Raw genomic sequence first — 23,522 nt, 5'->3', positions numbered from 1 at the left:
CAATTACATAATTTCCTCTACAATGAAGTGAGCCACTACTTTTCAGAATCAAATTTGTAACAATTTTAGCGTGAACCTGAGTCCTTGTTTTTAATGCTGCAGGAAGATATATTGAAGAGACCAGAGAAATATCATTGGTTTGTATCATCGTCCAATTTTCAATTTCAGCAAAACAGGTTAATAACAAAGAATGATTCATAATTATAACTGAACCAAATAAAACCACAACATTTATGTATGTATGCCAAGATTTATAAAGCGCATTCCTACTCAATAGAGCATCAAATCGTAAGGAGGAGAGAGCGTAAAAAAGAAGACACAATGAAGGACACTAACCAGAGAAAAAAAGAATTATAAAATATAAAATAGACAGAAGAGAAGGGGCAGAGAAAAAGAAAAACGGAACACAGGTCATAAAACCACCAGGGAAAGATTTTAACAAGGGAAGATCCAAGTTTTTACCAATTTCCTAAATTTCAAATAACAGGATTCTTGCCTGATGTTCAAAGGAAGAAAGTTCCACCTTCTGGCAGCAGCCACAGTGAAGGCTTTATCCCCCCATTTAGATTTATAGGTTCGAGGGACTGTTCTGATAAGCTTGAGAAGACCTCAGATTTCTCTTAGGTACATACCAATGAAGTCTGGAAGTCAAATACTGTGGTCCAATTCCATGAGCTGCCTTAAATGTTAAACAGAGCGATTTAAACTGTATGCGCTGAGCCACCAGCAGCCAATGTTATTTGCTACGGCTCTCTCTAACTGATGTCCGCCGAGGGAGACTGAGAACCGCTCTGGCGGCGGAATTCTGAACCAATTGAAGCCTAATAATCAGCACCTTGTCCAGATTGAGAAATAGGGCATTTACCACAAGTGTATCAACAGGAATATAAGGAAGTGAAAGAACAGATTCATTAGTCCATGAAGAATTTATAGCTCCCTGTAAAGCTATACAAAAAAAGGTCAGCCCATGAATTTATGTCTGTTGACTGTATTCCAGACGGCCCTGAATTTATTCTACATATATGAGCTTTTCTGCTAGCTAGCGGATTTATTGTGGAGCAATAATCCATTTTTACCGCCGGGGCTCCTTTGGCACCTGGAAGAGACAGATTGCTGTGAAAATAATTTTTAATCTCCCCAGGGTTTTTTTTAATATAGGGGCCAGGTTCGCCCAGTTCTTGGAATTGAAGTTTCCTCTCATTTTTCTTAGAGAGTCTTTGTTCTTTTTTCACAGGACCTGTTTTTTTGTCTTGGATTTTCCCTTTGCTTGTCCAGGAACCTCAAGAACAGCTGAGCCCAATGTGGACCGTCCACGTAGTCTGAAAATAGGGAAGATCTCAGGGCTGGTGCTAGCGGTCTTCACTGAAGTGCTGGGAAAAACAGAGCTAATAGGTTTAGAGTCAAAAGGACTTTTTGAAGAATAGGAAGGTCCTGAGTGAAAGGATACTAATTTAAAAATGCATTTAAAGCACAAGCTTATGTAGTAATAACCAGCATATATATTTGGCACTGTGAAGATGGTACACTTCATGCCAGACTTCTTCACTCCATTTTTTTGTGCTTCTGTTTTCATGCTGATAAATTAATTGGATAGCATTTGGTTTCTGGATACTTCGAATTCCTGGTTCTGTGAATACTTTCCCCTGGAATTTGGTCCTCCACAGCAAGAAGTGGTGTTAGTGATCATTTTGGAGTGCTGAGTGCGAGTTCAGGAGCCCCATCCTGTGATAGAATACTGCTGTCATGAATTCAGGGAAGGATACATTCATGCAGTGCCTATCACATTTACTGTTCAAACTAAATACTTCCTGCCCCATTTTACCAAATATATGAGTTTTGTTTCTGATAGATCTATTAGACTAGAGATACCTTGATTCTATTTTATGTGTGAGGTCTGCAAATATGATTGGGAGTTGTTTAGGGAGCCACATTTTAAGACTTGCTGTTTAAATTGAGTGCATGGATTGCTACCCCTTTCTCAGCTAACTTTCCTGCTATTCCGGCAACAATCACTCAATAATTTATTTGTCTTATTCTTAACAGTAAACACTTATGTTATTTTCCCTATTTTAATCTTTGCTGTCCATTCACTGCATTTAGAAACTCATTGTGTGTGTACTTGGAACAAACAAGGTTATAATTTGACAAGTCAAAATCTCAAAGGTAAAGTTGAAACTTCATGTCCCAGTGTACATTCATTTTTTTAGCATTCATTAATTAGGTTTCACCTGCACTGCGCTTGCACTGTGCTTAAAGAAATCTATTGTTAATATAAATCTTAAAAGGGGCTTACATCTTGCCCTCACTTTTCATTGGTTCCTGTGCTTGCCACTTACTTTTCATCCATTTCTATTGGCTGCATCATACTATTTCCTGTTGTTCCTCGTGTGTTTCTCTTATCAGCCTCCCGTGGCCCAATTACTGTTTGCATCTGCTTTGCTGGAACTTCTTGTTAGCACTTTTGCATGCTTCGACCAGTGCACTCACCAGTCACCAAGGGGCCGAAACAGGGACCCAATTTAGTGCTCCCTTCGAGCAACTCCTGAAGCACCATGCAACCAGCGGGAGCGCCACATCAGAAGCTGGCGCTTGCAGAGAAACGGCTCACGGCCAAGATATAGCTTTCTTCCTCCTAAATAAAATGAGTTGACATGCACAATTTACCTTTCTTTTGTCTCTGCTTTTCAGCACCTCTGCGTACTTCGAGCAGTGCACTCACCAGTCCCCCCCGGGGCTGAAGCAGGCACCCGCTCTGGTGTTCACTTTACCAGTCCTCCTGGAACCGAAGCAGGGACCCACTTTAGTGCTCCCTTCAGAGCAACTCTTAAAGAGCTGCATGTTTTTCGAGGGCTCTCCGCTCTGTTTGTTTGCTCCCTGCTTATATTTCCCAATACGTGTTTAATGGGGTTCCTTTCTCTTGGTGAATACAATGCGCTTTTTAATCATTTCTCCACTACACCGCAAGGTGTGAAATTGTCATGCAATGCTTGGTGCTTGCACAGATGCATAGCATGCATTATCTTCACTATATAAATAAGAGTACCAGCTGTCTTTTATCTTGAAACGGTCTGTGCTGGCTCTCACTGTAGTGCTGAGGGTCAAGTGGACTCTCCCACTAAGTTCAGGACAAGAGGGAGTGTGAACATGTGGGTAACACGAACGTGTTTTTTATGTCTACCTGTGGATGTCCACATATTAGTTCAGCCTAGCATCCCACGTAAGGGGCTGAATAAAAGCAGAGATTGTGTGCCAGACATGGGCTTAAGTATTTAAGCATTACACTGTGACTGTGTCATTTAAGTAGCACAGCACACTTTGGGGGCCTGATTCCATACTCTCTATGGCCCCGATGCCACAATCTTTGTGGCCCCAATTCCACAATCACTGTGATGCCAGCTCTTGCTAGCTCGGCTGATCCTGTCTCAGGTTGTTTGAGCACTATGATTGGGGCAGTTAATGCAGCTCGCCTACCCAGCACAGGAATTCAGTGTCCACAATACAGATAACCTTACAACAAACAAAAACAGCTGCTCAGTTTGTGGCATCTGTCGGCAGGAGCAATGGCCTGAGTGGCAGTTGAAGTAAGACTCGCTCGCCTCCACTTAAACTTGTGTCTGTCATGTTGTATCCTGTCTGGGAAATATGCACAGAGTTATGTTCCATTAACAAAAACTGTGTTGTTCCTCTTAGATGTGAGGCACTACGTCTTCAGTTGCTTCTGCTGTCAAAAGATAAAAGGTTCCCCTTTGCAACTATGTTTTTTTCCAAATAGAACTACAGATTTTTAAAAAACATGCAATATAAGAACCCTTCCCCAACTTTAAGAGATCTGGCACTATTCATGGCATATTATGGATTGCTGTGAACAAACAAATGGAACATAATCATAGATTTTTTAGTGCTGTCAACTTAACACCGTTCACCAGCCCCTTAATCGCTGTTTCCACGGATCACACACATGACCCAGTTTATTATTTTTTTACATTTGGCTCTTGTAATTTAAAAAAAGCCATACATTGCCGGGAGGAATAGCTTGTGTTGAACATGAATGTTTGTTGTCCACAGATGCTTTGTAAGTTTGTGTGTGGTTGTAACACTGTGTGAGAGACTGGCAGTGCTCTGTGACATTATTTATGGCAGGGATCGTGTCCAAGCTACACAATGCAGGGCAACAATTCCTTCTTTTTTTTTTTTAAATCTATTGCATTACATGCACATATCTGAGATAAAGTGCCACTCGGTGTCACACATTATATATTGAAATGTCACACATGCACACGCTAAAATGATGAAAATGTCACTAATCAGTAAACAGAAATCGTTGCAGCGATGATGTGGTGTTGTCAGTGCAGTTTGAGACTATGGCGAATATTTCCCAATATGTGTTTAATAGGGTTTCCTTTCTCTTGGCAAATGGAATATTTTTACGGATTCGAATACTGCATGCAAAGGCAAAGTGAACTTCCAAATACTGGAAAATTATGCGCATCTAGCTAAAATATCAAAAGATATTGCACATGGCGTGGCCTACTTGACAACTATGCTTCTCGTAAACGTGAAAGTACCAGGGTCATTTCTGAAACAAACGGACAAACGGACAAAGTGAAATCTTACAATTGTCATGCTTTAACTATAGATGTTGGTGATGAGTGCATCATACATGCAAATATCTTTAGCTTTTAGATAAATGTCAGAGTTTCCACTACTCTTATTTAGGGATATGTTTTCGTTAGCTTTTAACTTGTCATGAGAGTGTGTGTTTTCAGTTCTCTCCTTGATATGCAGTTTCCCTCCTCAAACTTTGTGTTTCTCCCCCTCAATCCACTTCCTCTCCATGATATCCTATTGACATCGTAATACGGCGGACGGGATATTCGTGTCATTGGTGACAGAGTAAAATGCTCGCCAAACATTAAATCAGGCCCCAAATTACTTACTGTATAATTATAGAATGAGCCCCTAAATCCTTTCGCTTCAGCATGTGACTGTTTGATTGAAGTACCAATTAATGTGTACTTCCACCAATTCCAAGTCATCTTTTTTAAGCTTCGACTGAGGGAAGTTTCTGAGGGTTGTGAGGGTTGTGATGATACTGTTAAACGCCAAAACCAGACCAGTAGGTATACCAAGCCCAATATAGTTTCTATTTGGAAAACTGAGCTCAAGATAATTAGGCCGACATATCATCAGTACAAAAAGCGTAGGAGCCCTGAGGCTCAGAGTACTTCAACTGAAGATATTGCCTGCCTACAAGTATAACAATTGGCAGAAAATCGGAAGGAGGCATCGATCTTGGAATAGAAACATCAATTCCTGCATATCATTCAAAAGTATCCCTGTAATGAAGAACAATTCCCCTGCCACCTCTGTATTCAACGATGTCTGCTGATTCAGCATCTCTGAAAGTGGAACTGAGGGCCAACAATCGGGTCACAAATAATAGGCCATCTATTTAGATAAGTTTATGCAAAGGGATGCTAATAGCCTTAATGTATACATGGCGTTATAATAACAGCAGCTTCATCAAGTACTCCCTCCTTGGACCGGACTAAAAACAGCAACTAATACTCTGACAAAAAGGCAACTTTGGACTTCTGAACGCACGAATGGATATACTGTAATATATCTGGAAAAATGAATACATATATGTGCACTTAGTCATTTTAAGGACCACAAATGAACAACGAGAGAGGCTATCGAAATAATAGTTGTACTTCTGATCTGTGTGCTTCAGATTTCTCAGCAGCAGGCTCTTAACTCGCTGTGCTATTTCAGTTGAGGACTTTGATCCAATATTTTCCAAACGGCGCCTTGGTCTTTTTGAGTACAGCGCACAGTAGATTACTGTAGAGAAGCCAGCCCCAACTTCTCCTGATATGCTGCCATGTTTTTCATCCCAGATAAACGAGTGGGAATATTTTTCAGAGTTACCGTTATTTAATGCTGGCTCCGTACAAGGCTGCCAAAGCAGGCAAAAGGTGATTTTTTGAGAACCTGGTTACCCCAAATCTGAACTTTAAGATACAACAGTTAAGATGTGACTGTCTCTGGATAGCTGGAGGCAGGGGCCTAGCTCGAGCAATAAGAAGGTGGCACATGAGGAGGGCTAAGGGGCAGTGGAAAGGGAGATGGATGCGGACTGGTAGGGATACTATGTGAAAGAAAACACAATAATTTGTATAATCGACATATTTAAAGACACTCAAAGCAGAGAAGGCGGGGTGCGTTTTGTCTGTGTAAGTAGAAAGTCCTTCTAAAATCCGACACACACCCCATCATACCTGACTGAAAGCAATTGTACCCACATATTTTCCAGAAATTACGTTTATTAAGGGTGTGTAATACCCCAACACCCGCGAAGTTACGTCCCTGGTTGCGGGGTCTTCCTAATTCTCTGCGGCTCAATCAGGCTCTGGCCACAGTCCTCTGATAATGCACTGTTTGCCACCTTCCTCCACAACCCTGGTAGTCAAAATGTTTATGTTACTTGTTTCCCTTCCCCGCCCGCATCTCGATGCTTTTAACTTTCATTCCTCCTCCTTCCTGGCGTCTAAGTCAGGGGCAGCTTCCTGTCCACATCCTTACAACCAACCCGGAAACGTGTCTTTAAAACGCATATTTAAATCTTGGATCGCACTTGAAACAATGTTAAACTTTTTGTCATTTGTGGATTAAAAAACGTGTCTACAGTAGAAGAAAAGGGCCTGCGTGAGTGACACAAACTAGCATCTTTATAATCTAAGCATTTGAAACGAATTTCATTTGGTTAGACGGTTTCATTTTGAATAACTGGAGGCTGGTGCAGCACGTTGATTTTATTAGCAATCACCGCAGTCCGACGCTTCTTTGGAGAATGCTCCAATGCCTCCTCGAGTCTGCCACGATTACAGTGTCAAGAGTTTAACGAATTGCACTATTTGAAAACAAGGGGAATCGACTCAACGTTGTGGGGGTGGGAGGTATGTTAAGGTTTCTGCGTGAACATTCACAGGGATACATTCCTGTGCTCTTTCCGTGGAGAGAGAGAGAGAGAGAGAGAGAGAGAGAGAGAGAGAGAGAGAGAGAGAGAGAGAGAGAGAGAGAGAGAGAGAGAGAGAGAGAGAGAGAGAGAGAGAGAGAGAGAGAGAGAGAGAGAGAGAGAGAGAGAGAGAGAGAGAGAGAGAGAGAGAGAGAGAGAGAGAGAGAGAGAGAGAGAGAGAGAGAGAGAGAGAGAGAGAGAGAGAGAGAGAGAGAGAGAGAGAGAGAGAGAGAGAGAGAGAGAGAGAGAGAGAGACCCCCAAAACATTCATTCCAGAAGAAGTGCAAGAATATGAGTGATCACATGACAGATTCCTGGAAAAGACAAAGGTGATGGTGGGGAAATATGCAGAAGTTGGATGGCGTCTAGCATTTCATCATGTGACAATACTACTTTTTGAGGAATTTGTGTAGCCAATGTTCATAGTTCTCGAACATCGTCCTGCAAAGTATATGTTACATACAAGTTTGCTATAGCAAGACACAAATATTAATACTAAAAACTCCAAAAAATTAAGAGATAAAAGTGAACAAGAAAAAAGTGTGCTTCAGTGAGTGAACTGCTACAGTATCCTTTTACAAACTTTTCAAAAACATAACTTTGGCGAAAACAGAATCCGTCACAGGTGTTGCTGAGTTATCCGTGTGTCGTTAGAAGCACTGATGTGTTTGAGCTGTCAGGTCACAGCCCTCACTACAAGATCTGCTGCCTTCAGGCGAGCCTTTCATTGAGTGCCTAGGAGCTCGGGAATACTGAGAGAGTGAGGTACACACAACTTTCTGGCAAAGAACATCACAGCAGCGCCATGAGAGTCTGCGACGGTAACAGCCTCGAGGACTCTCAGGGGGAGCAGTTTTTCAATGATGGGATCTCTGGCTGCCCCGGTACTTTGTGGTGCATTAGAAGACTAAGTACTACATAGGAGGTTATCCTACCACACAGCAGGGGATCACACCATGGAAATCCTAAACATTCAAAAATACCACACCGTAAATACCATACCACGCCATGAAAACTATACACTAAATACCACAGAATGATTAATGTGTCATTAACGCCGTGCCATAAAAACAAAAATATTCTACACATCATAACCAGACATTAAACCCTACAACATGCCAAAACATAAACAACAATCCAATACCACAGCATATCACGGCAGAACATAGCATACCCTGACAAGTAAGACTGCCATCGCTCCAAGGAAGCAAACGACTGTCACTGTAAGAAAGTGTGTCCTTATGTCAATGTCACATACGCCATGTGGACCCAAAAAGAGCATGTTTACTAGTCTGCTTTTCATTGCATTTGCGTCGTGGGGTATTTAGTTAATAAGGCATGTCAACAGCCCTCGTGGCACTATACACGTGAAGGCTTTCATTTCTAAAACACGAAAGAATATTATTTGTTTAAAAATGTAATAGGGACCAGAATGCAGGATAGGCATATACATCTAGCACTTCAATAAAAAAAAACTGTCAGAAGTCTGAGGATGTCGAGCATAGGAGACATACCTCGGTCACTCGAGCCTTACCTCTTCGATGTCCTCGTTGTCATGAAGGTACATGTTTGTACGTCCAGGATGGATGCTAGAGAGCCTGCATGCCCCAGCACTAACCAGGCCCAAAAGGAAAGGCAATTACCGGCAAAGCAGGCTCCAGCGACTGAAAGTTCCGCGCCCCTCTCACAGCCGAGCGTCTCGCTGTGCCGATGGAGCTCCGCGCCGCCTTGTTCCCACGCTCACTTCTGCTCTTAAATATGATCCCAGAGTCGGTAAACAGAACCTCTCGGTGTCAGCCGTGGAATAAAATAACTAGCGTGTAGTGTTCTTCCAAAACTGCAAGAACCAAAGAACAAAAAAAACGAAAAGAAAAAAAAGAACAAAACAAAAGCTAGACCAGCTACACCATTAGATTGTTCCAAACTTAACCCCTTAGAGCAAGCCAGTATGGCAGGACGGTAAAGTACACAAGGGGTGAAGGGTGCCGAGAAAGAGTCATCCAGGCTTCTGGCTAAATGAAGCCAGTCACGTGACATAAGGCAGTCATCTTATTGGCTGCTCGAGTACAGTATTCAGAGGAGGGAAAATGACTAAGAACTCCAGTAATCTACGCGAACCTTCGTGACTGCAATGCTCGGCGATGAAAGGCAACATCTTCTGTGGCCTTTGTCTCCCGGCCAACTGTGTTTTTCTTGCCGGTATCCTCTGCATAAAGCCAATTACCACAGACACGACCTCATTTCTCCAAACCAGTTAGTTACAATTGTACTGAGCGAGTTGCTTCTTGAGAAAACAATGTTTCTTCCGAGCAAACAAACTGTAAACAGTCCAGCTTGTAAAATACCATGTTATGTGCAAAAATGGAAGTTGCAATGGATTGAAAGATTGGAATATCTGGTCGCATTTCTTTTGAGGGCGTAAATTGTCAGATTATTAAGTCACAGTATATGTTTGTGTTAGCATCAAGTAGCTACTGTCTGCATTTTATGCATGGAGAAACAGAGCACAATCTTCCCGTAACAATATTAATTGCATTTATGTAATGTTGTATACAGGGCACAAACCATAAACAAGCATTTGCAATGCAATGGGTCTCGCGTTTGCTCGAGTTAGAGCTATTAGCGTTGTAAATTTCCAACTGGACTTTTTTTGCCACATAAATTGAAAACGAAAAGTAAAACACTTGACATAAGCAAGCCAATTCAACGCGTCACCGCCGCCATGGGCGTGGGTGAAAGAGTTATTGACTCCCTGCGTGAATGTCTAGAAAGGATGAAAGGCAAACCAAAACCGGAGGAGAGGCCATCACATGCTGTAACAAAAGGAAGCATGAGGTAGTGTGATGGCCAACAAAAATGTTCACTTAGTGAAATCACCTGGGAGGGAACTCAGCACACAAAGGAGGGACATTTCACAAAATTCACAAAAAAAAATGAAGCATTTAAGACAAGCACTACAAAGAATGAATAGCAAGAGTGGGCGTGGTTAAAAACCCACAGAGAAATTACAACAGGCCAGAGCAGTTGCGTGCTCTACCCTAAAAATGCAGGAAAGTCCTAATTACTGCTAGCTGCGACTTCCATGTTGATCGTGTGCCACCCCGAGGGACAAGACAGCCCTGTCACATGAAAGGCTAAGAATGGACAAGAGTCATGTGACACTGAGGCTGGTAGAGCATTCTGTTCATGACCAATGTGACATGTGCCCCACGGTGTGGGCGAGAGTGTTCTCCATGGTCTGGCACCTGAGCCCATCTGACAAGAAGGTGCAACAATCAATTAGACTCATATAGCATGGACAGTCAGTGTGAGAGGCTGACATCCACCAAGTGTGACTCACACTCAATGAGTGAGACGGAACTCAGTGGTATGAGATTCACATCATTGAGTGAGATTATGCTCTGACATTTGGGAAACTCAACTAATGAGTGAGCCTTTGTTTGCTCCACGGTGTGAGGCTGGCACTTATTCTTTGAAACCATGCTCCATCCAAGATGTGAGACACACACATTAATAAGTGAGTGAGGCTCAGTTCCACAATGTGAACCTCACAGTCAGTGAGACTGTGTGCAAAGTTTGAGACTTCAATTCATTGAGTGAGACAGTGCTCCAGGGTATGAGACTCAAATTCACTGAGTGAGGCTGTGCTCCACGGTGTGAGACTTTCATGCATTAATTCAGAAAGTCAGTACGCCGAAGCTCTGAGACTTAAATTCATTGAGTGAAAATGTGCTCCAGGGTGGGAGACTCTCATTCCTTGAAAGCACTCTGTGCTCCAAGATGCAAGACACACAACCAATGAGTAAGACTGCTCCGCAGCTCTGGGAGTTAAATTCATAGTGTGAGACTGTGCTCTGTCGTATGAGACTCAAAGTCACTGAGACTGTGCTCTGCAGCTGAGTCAAATTCATTGAGTGAGACTCTGCTCCACGGTGTGAGACTCTCACTCCTTGACAGCAGACCATGCTTCAAGATGTGAGACACATAAACAATGAGTACGACTGCTCCGTGGCTCCAAGAGTTGAATACATAGAGGTATACTGTGCTTCATGGTATGAGACTCAAATTTATTCATTGAGGCAGTGCTGTGCAGCTCTGACACTTAAATTCACCGAAAGAGACTTTGCTCCAGGATGTGAGACTCTCATTCCCTGAAAGCACTCTGTGCTCCAAGATGTGAGACACACCACTAATGAGGAAGACTGCTCTGCAGCTCTCAGAGTTAAATTCATAGAGTGAGACTGTGCTCTGTGCTATGAGACTCAAATTCATTGAGTGAAAATGTGGTCCGCATCTGAGAGCTAAATTCATTGAGTGAGACTGTGCTCCAAGGTGTGAGGCTCTCATCCCTTGACAGCACTCTGTGTTCCAAGAAATGAGACACACAACCAGTGAGTGAGGTTGCTGGATGCCGTGTTCATGGCACTGCAACCTGCTCCTTACTGGGTGCCAACTGCTCCACTAACAATGCTTAAAAAAGCACAAAACTTTCTTTCTCTGGCCCCAGAAGCCTGGACCGGCTCATCTTTCATGCGCGGCCCTTAAGCCTCACCCCAGCTCCCCATTCCTCTCTTCTCTAGCATGATATTTTATTCTACTTTCTGTCACAAGAGATTTGCGCCATTATTCACACAACAGAAAAAGGGAACATAAGGGAGGCGCAAGAGGGGTTAAAAAAAAGGAGAATTTAATGTTTTTTTCCCAGCTAGCAGGCAGCTAGTGGGGGGTTGGGGGGGAGGCACATGGAAGTAGCGGTGGCTGTACTATCATGTAATGGAGCATGAATGGCTGGTGGAACTCATAGTAACTTATAAATAATATAGCCTTGTTAAATATATAAAAAAAATTGGCATCATTATCCAGTCCCAACGAAGTGGTGCTTGTTGTATCGACGTCGGAAGGGTAAAAGGCTGAGGTGCCATGCCTTACATTTGGAAGCATTAAAGTTATGATTAGTTGGGGTGGAAGCTTTCTATGAGTATTGGGAGATTATAGAGGAATAAGAGACCAGGAAGGTCTGGGAAATTAAACAACCTTTCCAAGACACCCCTACAGCTGCAAGGCAGGAAGGGCTGGGGCAGAGGAGATCGCAAGCCAACTGAGCTAATGCAGGATTAGTGGTCATAATTAACGTATCTGTATAATGGACATCCACCCCAATGGCATCTCTTGATGCTACAGACAGATAATGGATACTTTTTGCTACCCAACATAATGATGGTCATATACATTATTGCCTCAGAAGAATTAAAGGCTGAGTGGATTGCCAGGTTTCGAACCTGTGGACATAACATTAAAAACAGACCTCTGGAGTAAATGCATTAGCCCTTTGGGCCAGCAAACCCAGCTTGAAAAATGTGGACTAGTCAAGTGATGCCAAGTCACCGTCTGACTTTAACATTTCAGTAGGGCTGGAGCAGAGTCAGTCATCAGGACGATACAGGATGAATAGTGCTTTGTAATTATACACTATGCTCAAAGCCATCAGAAACAGGGAATCCTGTCGGATTTTTAAAGTGGAAATACAGGCAGAACATGCAAACATCTTTTTTCCCTTTAGAGTGCCTCCTAATCCCACACATCAGCAGCCAGCAGACCTTCCACCACCATCTCCCTCTTGAAATTCTATTGTGAAAAATACCTCTTGGAGGTATGTTTGTAATTTGACCCCCTCTTCCTCGATGAATATCACTACTATTTTGCCAAAAGAGTGGAAACTGAATTTTAGCTTTAACTCTTTGTCTCCCTTTACAGAAGTGTTTGATTGAACTTAAATTTACTAAGTGCTAAACGTTGGTCCTAAGGCTTCTTGGTGCTTAAATATCAAATTGAAAGAAATCTGAGCCTAACAATTAAGTAAACAAATAGGTTTTCAGCACCTTTCTAAAAGACCACAAGCTTCTCTGAGCTCGAAGAGATATTGTGAGCCCATTCACAGTCGTGTTATCATCACAGATAAAGCTCGAACGCTGATTGACATAAATCACCCTGGGAAGAAGTAACTGGACTGGACAATCGTAGCTTAATTATCTGTAACTTTTACTATAGCAGACTTTGTGTGGTGAGTTGTTTTTTACAGTAAACCTTTTTATATGTCGCATCACCAACAACCAGTGGGAAGATCTTCCCAATCCAGAATCACTTTTATGTATTTTAAAACGGTGGTGGCTGGTGGATATTAAAAGGGGTGGAGTGGAAATGTTACACCCAAATATAATTCACAAGCAAGTGCAAGTGACTTCCGACTTAAACAAGCATTTGCAATGCAATAGGTTTTGCACGTTTCAAACAAGTTAATTGTCATCTTTGACAACAGCACCCAATGAGCAAAAACAAAAAAAAGGTCTAATGAAGTGAGCAGAGCAGAATGAAGAAGATGTATGGCCCCCAGCAATGCCCTGTGTGCGATGTCCTGAGTGCTGGCAGAGAGGGGACCTGGAGAGAGACAGAGACTCTTTGCAATGCAATGCAAGGGAATATGGTGTTTTTATTGAGTAAAATAAGTTTATTTTAGGAGCCCTTTATTTAGTAAAATAAACTTATTAGTAAAATAAGCTTCTTTGAGGAGCAGGGTAAAGGACAGCACTGGAACAGAGCTAAAACAAATGTCAGTGAACATGGGAGAAGGTGGGAGGAACAGAATGCTGCAATAAAACACAGACAGCCACCAGCCTAAAAGAGAGCACCAAAGAAATGTAAAAAATAGTCCCTCACAGCAACAGATAAAGAAACCAAAGTGGAACAACACAGCAGTAGGTCACTGCTCTGAAACAGCAAAAGGAGGGAGAAAAAGGCAGAACAGACCATTAGTGGGCAAGAATTTTTAAAGAACAGGGCAACCGACAAATGAAATCACTTCAACCCACAGTATTAGAATACGTAAGTATACACCGGGTCGAATGCTAACACTCAACCTAAAAAATAAGTTGGGGGACTAATGAAGTTAGGCAATATGCAAGTGACATCATGGCGCGTGACATCGCATGTAGAGTCACAGGAAGTGGTATCAGAACCCATGATCTCACAAGAAGAGACATAACATTAAGTGATATCAAATCTTAAGACCTCATTCAGGTTTAGCAGGTCTACCATGGTTACATTTGGGCTCATTACAATATTTAACAAATGGGAATTTGCATGGGGCTTGTGCCAAAAAAATGACACAACCTGATGCAAAATCTGGGCCTCAAGTTATACATTTATTTTTTAAAAACCCTGTCACAAAGAGATTGAAAACAAGGAGTAATGTGGCAATACATATGTTCTGCTTAATTGGTTGCAAAGTCTACATTTTAAAATAACTTATGTGGTTAAGGCACCTGCTTCAGAGATCATTGTGTGCCCAGTAAATCTCAAGGAATAATAATAATGGTAAGATAACTTTTGGGGGTAATGCATTTTCTGGAGAAACTTGTTTTTTTCTGTAGTCCCAGTTATGAATCAAAGTAGCATAGAAAGTTAATGTGCCTACTTCAAAACACATAATCTAACTTCAAATTACAGATTTTTAGTATATGTCGCTAGGTAAGTGAGTTACTGATTTTAACACAGAGATCTTTTGTTACACGCAGTTCATAAATGGTAATTTTTCTAAAATATCAAGCTATGAAGGATACGTGACTCCTACACCCTGTAACCCTCACTGTCTTATGCAAAAAATGTTATACATTGACTTACACATTATAGAATTTATTGCCAATGTATATTCTGTATGTGTGATGTAAGGTGCTTTGACACCCTGCAGTAGGATGTGCAGCGCTGAAAAAGAAATAAAACTAAATAGTAATATTTAAATTGTTATTTGTGCACATACTGAAACAGACCAACAAATCTGCCATTCTTAAAGTGCATGAAAATCTCTTATGAATAGGGACTGAAGAATGTAAAAAACATGCCTCTCAAGTATTTGTGAAGTGGATAACAACAAGCTGTATGCCTTTGTTTCCCCCTCCCCTGCATTTGCATCTAGGTGCAGAGCTCAGATAGCTCTCAGTCATAATAAGTGGAACAAAAGGAGGCCTGATGGGCCCTTAATTTCGGCCTTGATTATTGATTCAATTGGAGTTTGAAACATGAAAGCCCCCTTGCCGCCTGCACTTTGCTGCTCAAAACGAAAGCAGACAAGGTGCAGGCGTTGCTGAATGTGTACCGATGTCTGAAAATTACACCGGGACAAGTTCAGCATATTTTAGTGGGGCCCACTTCTTGCAGGGTGGACGACGTCCACCCTGTGAAAGTAGTGGGTGGACGCCGGGTACCCGCATGTACCCATGACTTGTGCCCTGGTTGTATCTCATTAGTGCCAAAGCACTCAAGATACCAACATCTACCTAGGAGTTAACTCAAACCCAGCCAGACCAAGTTAGCTTAAACACATCACACATGGAGGCGCAATGTTGTTTTGAATACATACTTGGTAACTGGAGAAAAACAGCAGCCCTCCACGCTTTGTAATATGACTTTAAGTGGGATTTAAAAAGTGGGGGAGGTTCTCTAAAAGGAAATCCCCTCCAAGAGGAGTGGCCTATGTAAAGAAGGCTGTGGCCTAAAACATCTAAATCTAAAATCCTGTACATCCCATTGCGTGCCACCCAATGAGTATTTTGGTGCCTCTATTGAGCTTTCGGTTATTGCATTCAATTATGTCACCCAATCTCAGATTTGTGCCTAAAACATTGATGAGGTCTGTAGAAGGCCTAGTGGTCTTTGGAGTGTCTCAGTTACCCCCCCCTCTTCCCTTAGCACCACTTTCCCCTGCAGTCTCTCAATATGTTAAAAACTTATGCCATGCTCCCCCAACAACCTTCTGAAAACCTCCAGACACCTCATTTATTTCCTCTACAGCACACTCTTTCCACTGTCTCTGGCCAGTCCTTCCATTTCCTTCACTTCACCATCATGCACACACACAGCACACCCACTCACTGATAAGCACTGTGTGTCCTTTTACTTGAGCCCTGTAGATATTTAGACAGTTGTGTACCTTCTTCTATCGCTTACGCATAGACACATAATTATAATTGCCACAAGAGACTACTGCTCTGGGCACTCTGTACAGAGGTCAAAGATTGAAGGAGCATTTGTTCTGAACACCTTTATGCCCTACCAGAAATAGTAAGAAACTTGCATTCCCTTCAGCCTCAACCTCAGGGGTCTCAATCAGTGCCCATGATAATCACCAACCCACAATCTGAAGTCTCACAGATACCTAGAGGCAACAATATGATGTATGAAAAATTGACACAACATCTTATAAAAATCAAACACTTTGGGAAAGCAGGATTAAGTAAAACATGGGATGTTCACATTGACTACATAGCTAAAAATGATTACCTTTTTTTTACAGAAATCAATTGTTTTTTCTTGTAAAGTTAGGGGCAATAAAATAATGCCCCATTCCAAAGTCAGCATTTTATTGTTGCTGGTTCTGCGACCCTGAGGGGCCTGCCCCACGTCAAGCCCTGCTTCATTCACTACAAGGGTTCCTGATAGGATAGGGAACATTTGTTACATCAGCCAATACAAAATATTAATAAAAATGCACTAATCAGGTATATTGGCCTTTACCACTCTCAATAACTCAAGTTCACCTTAACAAGGCCAATAAGTTTCCCAGGTCTATAAAGAGTCCCTACAGTCCAAAAATATATAATGTTTTTTATTTACAATTTTAAATAAAAACAGCAAGTTCTCTATCCAATGTAGCATAGTAGTGTGAGTCATTTTAAAATCATGTGCAGAATGAGTTGATTTGAGATCATATGTAGAATACAGTTCTATTCTTGGTCAGACTGCAATATTGGCAGATCCATCAATGCTTTATTTGAGCCAGAGGTTTCCTGTGCTCACCCCGACCTCTAATTGTCAACACCACCACTGATGACAGTTTGCCACATGGTGGTGCTGTTTCTCTAATTTACAGATGAGATGAGCACAACAGTCAAAGCATGGCCCATCTGTCTACAGTTCCCTCCAATTCTATAAAAAATAAAGGACTGCATTTTTAAATTGTAAAATCTGAAAACTCTAGAATCAACATCCTGTGATTCTGGGCAAATCACTTTATCCCCCCATGCCTAGAATTCAGTGCCTTCAGACCCTCACAGGTGATTTGTCACACTTTACAAATCTCAGATTTTCTTATGAGAGTGTTTTGTGAAACTGTGTATGAAGACTACACATTAATGCCATATTTTCAGCAGTGAGAAGTTGTAATGTATATTAAAAAAAATATGGAATCACCAACAATGTTAAACTTCAGCTCCAAGAGGATTAAGTGTGCATAAAGGTTTAATCATGTAGAGTGTAAAAAGTCGAACAAAGGGGGTTTAATCAAACATTAACAAATGTCATCTACAAAATCAGTGAAAGTCAATCACATGGTGGTTAGCCATGTGGGTCAAATAACAGGGTCAAATGAGGTAGCTTTATAATCATAAATGCCCAGCTAGAGATGTGCAAACACAACCACTGTATTAATACTAGATAGTGGAAAGTCCCAAAAAGCTTTTGATGGTTCGTGCCACAGAAGTGGATACATGCCTAGTAACTACTTGTTCAATAATCTGGAGGAAGGCGTGCGTATAGAGCAGCATAAGTGAGGCCACCACACAGGGATCAAGTCAATCCCTGTGTGATTGTGCAAACCTCTTCCATTAACCTGAAGTTGGCGGAAGGGGTTTACCTATTTCTGGCTCTCTAATATCTGTGCATCTTGTTGTGAATCAGGGATGTGCTGACATTACGTACACCAAAGGACATCAAGCTCCCTTTTCTGCAAATGGGTAAACTATGAACTTCAGATTATGGGTTTACAGTAGATGTTTGTGAATCTAGGGGGAGCTTCCCACATTTCAAACGTTATAACAATTTTTTTAATTAAAAAAAATTACATTTTGCTGATTTATTTTTAGGCAAATACTTTAAATGCCGTTAATTTACTTGCTGAAAAACAAATCATGCAAATCTATTTTTGTAAGAATTTTGGGCCAGATGTAGCAAGGTCAGAATTTGCGGTTCTGAAATTGCGAGTCGGTGCGACTCGCAATTTCCGAATCGCAAATCCTCATGCAGAACGGTGTCTCAGACACTGTGAATCGCTATGGGGTCGCAAAGACCCACCTCATTAATATTAATGAGGTGGGTCGCATTTTGCGACCCCATAGCAATTCCCTGAACTCACAGGGAAGGTGGCCTGCTGAAGACAGCAGACCTCCATGTCTGTGACTGCTTTTTAAATAAAGCAGTTTTTTAAAATTTATTGTGCAGCCAGTTTTCCTTAAAGGAAAACGAGTTGCAAAATAAAAAAAATAACGAAACCATTTGGTTTCGGTTTTTCAGAGCAGGCAGTGGTCCTTTGGACCACTGCCTGCTCTGAAATCCCCTTTTTGTCAACATTCAAAAAGGGGAAGGGGTCCCATTGGGACCCCTTCCCTTTTGCGAATGGGTTACCACCAGTGTGGCACTGGTGGTAACTGCGAATTGCTTTGTGACCGCATTTGCGGTCACAAAGCAATTTAGCATAGCGATGCGAGTCACAAATAGGAAGGGGACACCCCTTCCTATTTGCAAGTCGCATTCACAATTTGCGCGTCGGTACCGACTTGAAAATTGTGAATGAGCATCGCGATCAGCATTTTGCATGGCGCAAACTGCGATTTTTGCAGTTTGCACCATGCAAAATGCTTTCTACATCTGGCCCTTTGTTCCCAAAGGATTTTTTTGGGGCGCCTCATCAGAGGTGTAACAGAATAAAATGTTCCTGGCTTTTCAATTTTTTGAAGTGCTACAATGTTACCCACTCATACTATGAACATCTTAAGACGTGCACATACAAATTATTTTAAGCACCTTTTATGTATTTGCATATTTAAGAATTCTGAAAGGTTATGTCGTTCTTGTGCAACCACAATTCATTAGTAAATCTGTTGTAATATGCATGAGCTTGAGCATTCTGTCTCAAAAGGGACCTACTTGTAGCTAAACAAGCATTAGCAATGCAATGGGTCTCGCGTTTGCTCGAGTTAGAGTTATTAGCGATGGAAATTGGACTTTTCTTGCCACATAATTTGAAAAAGTAAAACAGTTGACAAAGCAAGCTGATTCAAAATGCCACGGCGCGCCATGAGCATGAGCGATAAGGTGAGACACAAAAGGAAAAAGAAGTTTGCTTGCAGTCAAACGTATCAGCAAAAGTGCAATTATCCATGTAGCACGGTCGATGGCCAAGGCGGTAACAAAACTGTCACAAGGAGGGACAAACAAAGCCTTTACCAATAATGGCAACGTATTTATGAAAGGCAAGCCCATGAACGAGTGATAGTGATGGGCGTGTGGTGGGTGTGGTTAAAAGCTGACAGATAGATTACAACAAGCCAGAACGCTTGCACGCTTGACGTAAAGATGTAAGCCATAGGAATATCTACAATTTGCACATAGCTAATAGAGGTCAGGCTGGACTGTAATTCATCACAAGCAAATTTTGTGACTGAGACAGGACAATGCCCGTACCCTTTTGAAGAAGTCTGTTTATTCAAAACTTGCATCTTGAAAATCAGGTTGTCATATGTTAGTTATTCAATAGAGTGCCGAAAGGAACAGAAGCAGGCTGCAATGTCTAAGGTCGGAAGAAATAAAACTTTCTTGATTAACATATATTGCTTAACCTTTAGTGAGTGGTAAAACATGCACATCACAATTAAAATGTCATTAGCAAAGCCAGTGGGTCTGTCTTTGATGTGCTATGGCAGGCAAACAGCAGTTGTGTAACATATTCTAGTTACCTGCCACTCGCAAGCAAGTTCTTAGATAATTTCATATGCATTTATGCATAAGAAACTGCTGCCTGGCAAAGGTTGAATTCAGTAACTATGACTGTAATGTATGCAGTCTCCTGCACAAGACTCATTCGGATAATCTTGTGCATTATGAATCCCAGCTCTACAGGGTAAGAGTTATCTGTAATAAAATGTAGTACTCGCTATCTGTTACACACATAATAACAAAATGGCTGTGGTTGCTGTAAATCCAAATATATCCCAAAACAAATACATGTGTGTCCTTTCTTGTGAAATAAATTTCTAAACCTCATTTCCAAACAAAGGGGCAGATTTATGAAAAGTGGCGCTGTGCTTTACAAATCCTAGATTTATGTATTTATCAAAGATGGAAGGCCAGTCGCTTGAAAGGACCAGTGCAGCGCCACTTTTTCTTGCCCCCCCCAACACCACCATGTGTGCGCTAAATTTAAAATATGGCACACCATGGCGGTAGTTAGGGGTACTAGCATCATAATTTTTTATGGTAGTCCGGTGCTCTGCAGGATTAGCTTAAAAAATGTTGACGCTAATTCTGCAAAGCACCCAGAGGCCCATTGAAAACAATGGGAGCTTCCCATTAATGCCTGCTGTTGGCAGGCATTAAAATGACAATAAAAATGACGCAAAGAAATCCCTTAAATTTCTTTGCCCCATTTTCTCGGCACCCCTCGAGCCGGAATGCCCCCTGGCACAGGCATAATGTGGCGCAAGGGGTTACAAAGTGATGCAACACAAGCATTGCACTTTGTAAATATGCCACAGCGTTTTTTGCCTTCCAACGCCCATTAGCGCCAAAAAATGATGCAATGTGATTTTGGAATGGCGCTAGGCCCTCTTAAATCTGTTCCAAAGTGTGCAGAAACGAGACAGGGAGAGGGTGTGGCATAACAACCTGAGCTGCCGACTTCAGAGCTGGGGGAACCAGGTTTGAGTCTTGGCATCGGCTCAACATTCTGTGATTCTGAGCAAATCACTTAACCTCCCTGTGCCCACTATTCAGCACCTTGAGACTCTCGTGGGTGATTTGCTGTGCTTTACAAATCCTAGATTTATGTATTTATAAAAGATGGAAGGCCAGTCACTTGATAGGACCAGTGCAGACTTGTACAGAGAGGTGAACAAAGATACATGTTGTGTCGGGTGACAGTTCTCCGACACAGCCAGGTATGTGTAGCGTGCTTTACTGCTTAGGAGGGACAACAGATTCATGCATGCAAACGGCTTCCTGATGGTCTTTCCTGTTCCACTGTATCCCCAGTCCCAATTCAGTAGGCCAACCACTTTTCCCCAATTGCCCCACTAAAGCATTTCCTGCTCCCAGCTCTGGTGTTTGGTTGTTAACTAGTCAGCTGACTAGTTTAGTGGGTAACTGTACCTTGTTGTCATTTTGTCACCATTAAAATGCGATTGTAGACTGAGAGCAAACATCAGCTATAATCATGCAATTGTAGCCATTTAGACCCATAGAGGCATTTAGACCCACAAAGACAGGAGTTTAACTACCAAGGATTACAATATAGAAGACAAGTCACCATATGTGAAAACAGAAAACATCAGACCAGCGCTGATCTAAAACTAGGCACTGGGAATCATCAGGATAGACATGAATGTGATATGAAGCAAGGGCATGGAGAACACAGCAGTAGCAAAGGGCCCATCACTGACGACAGCTTTCTAGAGTGGAGAGAAATGACTGAGTTCAGAAAAACACAAAGTGATTTACAACTGGGAAGGTTGCCTTTCTACTTGAGTGCTGACTCCAGTGTTGATGTTTCACAGGCGGCTACTACTTTCTGGTGAGATAGTTGAGTAGTTTGTTTTGCCTCACATTGTACCTCAAAGTGATTACAGCGGACTGTACTCCTAACCTTCAGTCTTTTGCCCTGCCCTCAACAACCAACATGTTTATTTCTTGTGTTCTGTACTCAGAATAAATGCATACTGATGGACTGTGACACAAACCGGACACCCATTGGTGGCACTGCAATACGTTTGATCTCTACTTGTGGGGCAACACGAGAAGCTAGATGTGCTTTCATGGGCAATGTGAGAAAGCGGTGCACACTGGTGAGCAGTGTGAGAAGCCGGATGAACAATGTTGGGCCATGTGATTTGGTGGATGCATGCAGATGGTAAGATTAAGGTGCACTAGTGGGCAATGGAAGAAGCTGGATGTGCAGTGTGAGAAGCAACTCTACACTGATGAGAATTATAAGAAGACAGTGCCACCGAGGGGCTATGAGAGACACTTGATATACACTGGTGGGCAGTATGTGAAGCCTGAAGTGCACAGGTGGGCTGGGAGAGAAATTCTGCATAGATGCAGCTTCAATGATTTCAGCGTAGCTCCAGGCAAGACACTCCTATCACCCAGATTATTGGGGGGAATATATTATTCAATTACATGCATTCAACCCACATTCAATACATGTACATCTGGTTTCTTCAACAGCAATATATAATCAAACTAGTCCACCAGAATGATATACCATATTGCATTGGACTTCACTGATATTCATTGCTCCAGAGCCCCAGGACCAAAATGCCTTGGGTTGGATTCTATTTCCCCTTAATAAATAGTGAGTCACAAGTAGTGTTATACCATCTCCAAGAACTACTGTTAAGTAGCCTTGTTGATGCTTCAGTGAAAATATTTCACAACATCTTCAAAAAAGGGTTGATGAAAATGGAGCATTACCTAAGGAGCAAGATAGTTTTCATGAAAATCTCTCTTGCACCAATAAAATCATGGCACTTGAGACTGTAGAAAAACATTGTTTTCTAAGGAGTTAATCTATACCGCTTACATTGAATTTTCCACAGCATTTAATAAGTTAGACTAATCTTGATTGTAGTATAAAGTAGATTATCTTACTCGGATTACTCATTGCACTCCATACCATCACATGGTGCCAAATTCCGTTTGGTGCTAATATGAGTCTAAACAACCTGATACCAATAAAAAACTACAGCCCTAAGCAGGGGTGCAAATTGGACACTTGGCTTTTCTTTGTGTATTCATAGGATTTTTTTCACACCAAAAAAACAAACGTGTTTCCCCCAAATGTGGGAGGTTGCTAAAAATACACATCTTACTCTATGCCAATTATATTATACTATTCGACCAAACACCCCTCAGCTTACAACGAGGACACCAGTCATTGTAAACAAAAGCAAAGGGAAGAATTTCTTACTAAAACGATAATATTCATCTCGTCTTTTCAGTCTGCTGCACAGAAAAGAGGTAAGTGTAATAACATTCTGGGTATAACAATCTCTCAGAATAACTACAGTCTCACCCATGTAAAACAACTGCAGTACAAAGCCATGACACGGAGTCAGACTCCAAAAAGCATACTATGTTACAGGGAAATTACTTTTAGGTAATTTATTTAAAGTATATGTGGTTAAAGTCCTCCCTATCCTCTGTTGTCTGAGTCCATGCACCAGCCCCTCACTCCTGCCCTGCATGGTCCACTATAGTGCAACTGTCCTTAGTGTCTGTCTGGTAAGGTCAGCATGCTGCCCTTGCCTCTTTCCCCTCTACTCTCTGTTGTCCATGTACATTGCCCTGTCCCTTTTCTATTATTTTCCATGGTCTGTTGTGCTGCGCTGCCGTCCCACTTGTCCTGTGTGATTTATTGTGCTGCTGCAACCCCTGATGCTTGTCCTGTAAGGTCAGTTTG

The 23,522-nt window shown here is 41.9% G+C and overlaps 1 protein-coding gene across 7 annotated transcripts in view; it reads right to left on the bottom strand.

The window, feature by feature from the left end:
- CACNB2 (calcium voltage-gated channel auxiliary subunit beta 2) overlaps positions 1–23,522 on the bottom strand; it is an 890,619-nt gene that overhangs the window by 252,484 nt on the left and 614,613 nt on the right. Inside the window, exon 1 of one of the 7 annotated variants that reach the window (XM_069211771.1) lies at positions 8,553–9,042. The exons of 5 other annotated variants lie outside the window; for them this stretch is intronic. In XM_069211771.1, the coding sequence (XP_069067872.1) occupies positions 8,553–8,585 (33 nt within the window). In that variant the 5' untranslated portion in view covers positions 8,586–9,042. Of the gene's footprint in view, positions 1–8,552; positions 9,043–23,522 lie in introns of those variants that run through there. One more of the 7 variants, XM_069211769.1, reaches the window with a different exon arrangement.

The sequence above is a fragment of the Pleurodeles waltl genome, chromosome 10, assembly GCF_031143425.1.
Source record: "Pleurodeles waltl isolate 20211129_DDA chromosome 10, aPleWal1.hap1.20221129, whole genome shotgun sequence".
Taxonomy (NCBI): domain Eukaryota; kingdom Metazoa; phylum Chordata; class Amphibia; order Caudata; family Salamandridae; genus Pleurodeles; species Pleurodeles waltl.
Note: the sequence above shows the minus strand (reverse complement) of the source record. Positions and strands in the feature narration are given on the sequence as shown.